Below are 6,658 nucleotides of genomic sequence, written 5' to 3'. Positions count from 1 at the left end.
ACTCACTGAGCTATTATTATTTCAGTCATTTAAGTCTCTTACATTATCTGATATCTCACTGATATCTTCAATCAGATCTTTGTATTCATTGTTAAACTTATCAGATCATTCTTTTATAATTATATTATTCAGCTCAAACATCTCAGAAGCTGTCTTCTGATTTATTATTAATATTAGCAGTAATCTGTGATCTTGTGTTTACTGCTCTGATGTTTTCTTATTTCTCTGTCTTGAAGACATGTATTCTTTTATTAAGTCAGACATTCTCCCAGATCTTAGATTAATCATGAGTTTAATTAATCAATAAAAGACATCTAGACATATATAATGATATGTGAAGATGTAGTTAGCACATTATTTCAGCGGTTTTCATTAGCTTAATAAGAGCTTCATAACCTCTTGAAGAATAATGTTATTGTGTTGTAATCTAACTACGCGAGTTACACTAAATGAATAGGTTGAAGTGGCACGTGACTAGAGTAGATCGCCACAGGCAATAGGCTGCAGCTTATCTCAGCGGGCTCAGACCTGTTGATGATTACTACATCTACTCTAGTTACATGCCACCTCAATCTATTCATTTAGTGTAACTCGCGTAGTTAGATTATAACACAATACAACAATGTTATTCTTCAAGAGGTTATGAAGCTCTCTATGCAATGAAAAGCTGTAAAATAACATGCAATTGACATCTCCACGCATTGTTACAAGCGTGTCTAGATGACTTATTAAGTGATTGAACTCATGATTAATCTAAGATCTGAAGAAATGTCTGACTTAATAAAAGAATACATGTCTTCAAGACAGAGAAATGAGAAAATGCCAGAGCAGTAAATACAAGATCACAGATTACTGTCAATATTAATAACAAATCAGAAGATGACTTCTGAGATGTTTGAGCTGAATAAAACTATCACAGAGAAACAGTCTGATAAGTTCAATGTATACAAAGACTCAGTTGAAGATATCAGTGAGATGTCAGACAATGCAGAGAGCTCAAGTGACTGAAATGATAATAGCTCAGTGAGTGAGAAGACTTATATAAGACTAGAAATTACAAGACTTCAGTATGAGATTGAGCAGATGAAGATCAGTAGAGATGACTCTGTAGATAATAAGATAAAAGCAGATCTGATAGAATATCTTCAATGAAAAGAGAAGACATCTATTATAATGAAAGTTCTTGAAGAATTCAGAAGCTAAGTAAAACTCATCAAAAGACTGATTATTCTCACTGAATTCATTAACTACTTAATATAAAGAGAGGAAATTCTTTTAACTGCAGAGCAGTCTGAAACTGATAATATTCTTAAAGATAATAGTCTTGATAAGAATATTACTATGAATATACAATATTTCTGAAAAGAATATAATCTTTGATTATATAATTATATATGATCTGCAATTGCTCTGCAGACTAAGACTTATTTCACTATACTTAAGAAGTTCAAATTATCAGCTTATACTCTATGAACTATTATAGAGAATAACTTTTCTGAGAGATCTGCTATATACAGAACTTGTTTATTTAAAGAGCTTATTAAAATAATCTTTAAAAGCAAAGAATCTGACAGAGCTTTCATTGAATGTCTGATTGTTATAAGAACTGATTATATCTGTCTAAAATATGAGATTTCAGATGTTATGTTTTTCAACAGACTGCTTACAGAAGTTAATAGAGATTAAGCCTCATTTATAAGAAATTAAATGAATCAAATTGACAAAGATAATACTCAATTCTTAGAGAATGATTTTATGAGTCTGTGCTGTGATATTCTTTTATGACTTTCTACTGTGAATGAAGCAAATACTGATGTGTCTAGAAATTCTATCAACAACATGCAAGATAAGAATAAGAAAGACAAGGACAAAGAGAAAGACAATGATAAGAATAAGAACACTGAATTCAAATCTGAATGTAGAGATAATGATGTAAGAACCTGCTATCATTGTTAAAAGATTAGTCATATTCAGACTGACTGTTGAAAGAAATACTCTGAGAAATATTCTTCAAATTCAAATTTCAACACCAATAGAAACAAGGATAAAGACAAGAATGTGAAGAATACAGGTGCTGCTTCTGTTCACAATGTCATGAAGCAAGTATTTTGCATCAAAGAAAAGGTCTATATGAGTGATCAGACAGGAAAAGATATCTGAATTCTAGACTCTGAATCAGGCACTCATGCCACACCTCACAGAGATCTTGTTGTGACAAAACCTCAGAAGGTGAAAGTGATGTTGAAAATGACAGACAGAATGATAATCTCTGCTGCAGCTATAGAAGATACAAAGATTTCAGTGAAAGAGATGAATATGCTGTTAAATGATGTCTGCTATGTCTCAAAGTTAGAAGTGAATCTTATGAGTATGAGTAAGCTTGTACATCAGGGTTATACCTATAAGCTGTGGTTCGGAAGAACGTACGACCGTCGGATAATAACGCGGCCGCTTCCGAACTACTAGCGTACGCGTGTAAAGGGGCCATAGTGTACACTAATTAATTTAGTGTATGAGATTACAATATAAGAAGCCGGTGTACATCTGTAATTATACACTGGCTTAAGCAACCTTTGAATCACATCTGATAGCATGTCTAAAACTGGTGAGAAGCACAGGCTCCTCCAGGACATGATAATTCTGTCTATGAAGTGATTCATAGTTATCATGTCAGTGTGGTCCTAGAACGCCTCAAAAGATAGCATATGAAGAGTGATGAGTGAAAGAGCATTCAATTGATGCTGCTTTGCTTATTGGGGGAAAACTCCACACCCAGGCGAATGCCACATATGAGACGCGAACAGATGAGGTGTGAGAAAGGGGATGAGAGCAGTGAACCAGATTCAAAGAAGTCTGCTCCCTATTCAAAAGAAGGATAAAAGGGGGGATGGCCACCACCAGAGTCATACAATGATAACAGAGCAATATAGCAATATAATGATATAGTGATATAATGATACAGTGATATAGTGATATAATGATACAGTGATAACAATAGACATCATACAATCAATAAGAAACCACTGAAATGAATACCTTCTCTAGCTGATATAAACAACACCCTTCTCTGCTACCTGAACTGGAAGATATGCAGAACCTCTCAGAGGGTTTACTTGAAGCAGTAAGAAAAGCAGCTGAGACTGCTGAACTGGAATTGAAGCTCCATACATGTATGAGAATTCTAAACAAGATTGAGGTCTTGTGTACACAGTGGCAGGCTGAGGCAGAGACTAAACAACAATTGACATTCACTGCAGATCAAGCATCCACTATGAAGAGCTTCACTGATGCAATTGCCATCATTAATAAGAATAGAGAAAACCAGATCTTAGGCCTGCAGCAGAAGATTGAATGTTTACACAGACAGACAACTATGCTGAACCTGGAGATCTCATCATGATTATTCACAACCTCTTCAGAAGTGTACACATCATCAGAGACCGCTGTGCAGGATAAGAATCTGAGCATGAAATACATCAAGTTGAGAGATCTGTCAGAGCCACTAAGCTTCAATAGTGACTGAAAAAATGATGCTGCAATCAGCTGGCTAAGTCAGATGTGATCATATTATCAGATTGAATGTGAACTCACAGACAGGCAGTCAACAGAATTTCAACAAGTCTTAAGATCTGCTGCATTCCTACGCGAAAAAGCGAAGTCATTATGAATGACTGATGAAAAGATAAACCTCACAGACTCAGAGTGATATTCATTCTCATGAACATGGAATGAGTTTTTCAAGTGAATCTTACATAACTTTGAGAAAGTGAACATGTGAGACAAGTGTTATGAATACTTCACTGAGTGTAGACAAGTGAACAATCTTACATTGTACTTCACACACTTCAGCTTACACTATCTTGTGTTGAATGAAGAGCTTTTAACATCTTTCTGTTTACAGATCTTCATTCATGATCTTACACCTGAGTTGAGAGTGAAATGAAAATGCTTAACCTCACAGCCAGGCACAGTGAAGGAAGCATACAACATCCTCATTGTACAGAAATAAGCAAGTCAATTGTGACAGAAAATACTGCAATCAAGTATGTCTCAGTGAAGAACAGATAATCAGACTTCTATGACACAAGCCACACATCTGAACACAATGAATCTAGATCTGAATGCTATCACTAAAGCACTGAATCCTCTGAAAAAGGGATCCCCTGAGTGGAAACCTTGATATTGTGAGCATTAAGCTTGTTTCAACTGTGAATGTCAAAATCATGATGCAAAAGATTGCACCCAGCATACACAGTCAAAAAACTAGCAGAATCAGTGAGCTCAGAGACACTCACTGATATTCTATGAAAAGTCTTCAAAGTGAAAGAGATGCCTGCATTAGATGATCCTCTGAATCCTGCAAATGCAAAGAAGAAGCAGGCTTCTGACTGAGATGCAGATGAGAATGAAGTGAATATCCATCTCAATGCCTTGAGACCTGAAATGTTAATGTATAAGAGACACTTGAGTAAGAATTGAGAGGTGGCTGCAAAAGTGTTAGCAGACACAGAAGCTTCAACACAATATATTGATAATTATATAATTCAAAGATTGAAAGAGGTCTGCTGAGTGAAGAATCCCTGATGCATAAGATTACCTGATAATCAATATTTAATATCACCTGCAAAAGTAAGAGTTCTCTTGCACTTTGAAGGATGATCTTGCTATATTTGAGCGCGAGAGCTGCAGAACATGAAATATAACCTCATTCTCAGACTTGATTGATTTCAAAGATTCAATCTGCAGATTCAATGATGTACATGCCATATGCAGTTGACTGATAGGAAGAAAATGATTCATACAATTCTATCAACTGATATGAGAAGGACATTCCATACCCCTGATATAGAAGGGTTAAATCTGCTTACACATTAACAAGCAAAGAGAACAATTTACAAGACCTCATCTGAAAGCATTCTGTATGTCATACAGGACCCAGAAGTGGAGAAAACCAAGATAAAAGATATGCAGGAGGATAAGTGTATGAAGGAGCTTCTGAAGAAGCATGAGAAGGTCTTCTGAACAGATCTTCCACCGGAATTGCTGCTGGAACAAGGATTCATATATGAGATTGACATGGGAGATGCAAAACCAGTCAATCAGAATGTGTATCCTCTGTCACAAATGCATCTCAAAGAACAGAAGTATCAGATCACAGATCTTCTAGAACATGATCTCATACAATTCTCATCAAGCACATGAGGCTTTCCAGTCCTATTCATGAAAAAGGCGGGTGAAGAGTGATGAATGTGTATCAATTATCAAGCACTTAACAAGCTAATGATCAAGAATGAATATTCACTGTCACAGATTTAACAACAGTTGAATACAGTCAGAAACACCTGATATCTATCAAAGATTAATCTTCTCTCAGAATACTGGCAGATCTGCATAGATGAACTGTCAGTCCCATGAAACTGTGTTTAATACACAATGAGAAAAGTTCAAATTCCTAGCAATGTCATTTGCTCTGACAATGTGCTCATCATCTTTCAAATGATGATGAATACAATTCTTTATAAACAGAATGAAACCTCATGCCTCATATATCTCAATGACATTCTAGTCTTTTCAAACTCATACAATGAATATCTGAAGCATCTCAATGAAGTGCTTACAACTCTGACAGAGTATAAGCTCTATGTCAAATCAATCAAGTGTGTGTTTGAAATGAAAGAGTTGAAGTTCATGAGACATGTAGTGAGTGATGGCTGTATACACCTCATTTCAGAGAAATTGAATGTCATAGTGAATTGACCATGACTGAGAAATGTACATCATGTACAACAGTTCCTTGAGTTGATCTCATACTACTGCAGATTCATCAAGGATTTCACACAAATATCTGCATCACTCTCAGATCTCTTAAGAGAAATGAATGCAAATCTGTGAAAGAAGAAGTTTCATTCAATCATCTGAAATGCTGCATGTGAAGAGGCTTTTCTCACACTGAGAGAATGTGTAACAACATTCTCAGTGCTTATTCAATCAGATTGTGATAAACCTTTCTACATTGAGACAGATGCATCTGAATGAGCTATTGAAGATGCTCTTCTACAGATGAGTAAGGATGACAAGCTGCATCTGATGATGTACAATGATAGGAAACTATCAGGTGTCAAGCTCAATTACTCAGTGTATGAAAAGGAATTGCTAGTGATCAAGCACACACTGGCATTGTGAAATAGATATATTAACAACAGGCATACAACAACAGTGATCATGGATTATGAAAGTCTCATCTATCTACAATCAATGATAAAACCTTTCAAACATTTAGCATGTTGAATCTTGAAGTTTCAAGTGTATGATCTTCATATCAAATACTGAAAGAGATCAGACACAGTGGTGCTGAATGCAATCAGTCACAGACCTGATTTCATGAGTGAGAGTCCTGCAAACCAGGCATAAGAGATGTTTGTGTTAAACACACTGAGAAGATGCAAGGAATCAGAATGAGTGAACACTATGATCTCTCACTTGAAGAATAGCAAGATGTCAGATGACAAGCATCTCATGAAAATAGTAGAAGAGATGCTTCCAAACTTCAAGCTGAAGAAATTGAAAAATGATGTTATGCTTTATCATGATCTAGGATATGCAGAAGCTCCCTCTCTAGAACCTTCATTTAGATGTGACTTGGTGCTCATATGCAGAT

The 6,658-nt window shown here is 35.7% G+C and overlaps 2 protein-coding genes across 2 annotated transcripts; both read left to right on the top strand.

Moving 5' to 3' along the window:
* Positions 1–879: 879 nt before the first annotated feature.
* Positions 880–2,160, top strand: BDCG_16595 (uncharacterized protein; the record flags this gene model as incomplete). The annotated part of the gene is made up of 4 exons (XM_045425807.1): positions 880–970; positions 1,025–1,067; positions 1,824–1,932; positions 1,990–2,160. 4 exons carry the CDS (start codon positions 880–882, stop codon positions 2,158–2,160), a joined length of 414 nt encoding a protein of 137 aa, XP_045280067.1.
* A 928-nt stretch (positions 2,161–3,088) lies between these two features.
* BDCG_16594 (uncharacterized protein) lies at positions 3,089–3,400 on the top strand (the record flags this gene model as incomplete). The annotated part of the gene is made up of 1 exon (XM_045425806.1): positions 3,089–3,400. The coding sequence occupies one exon, from the start codon at positions 3,089–3,091 to the stop codon at positions 3,398–3,400; it is 312 nt and encodes a 103-aa protein (XP_045280066.1).
* Between the last annotated feature and the right edge of the window lie 3,258 nt (positions 3,401–6,658).

This window comes from Blastomyces dermatitidis (genome assembly GCF_000003525.1).
Source record: "Blastomyces dermatitidis ER-3 genomic scaffold supercont1.3, whole genome shotgun sequence".
In the NCBI taxonomy this organism is placed as follows: domain Eukaryota; kingdom Fungi; phylum Ascomycota; class Eurotiomycetes; order Onygenales; family Ajellomycetaceae; genus Blastomyces; species Blastomyces dermatitidis.
This window is presented reverse-complemented; position numbering and strand designations above follow the sequence as displayed.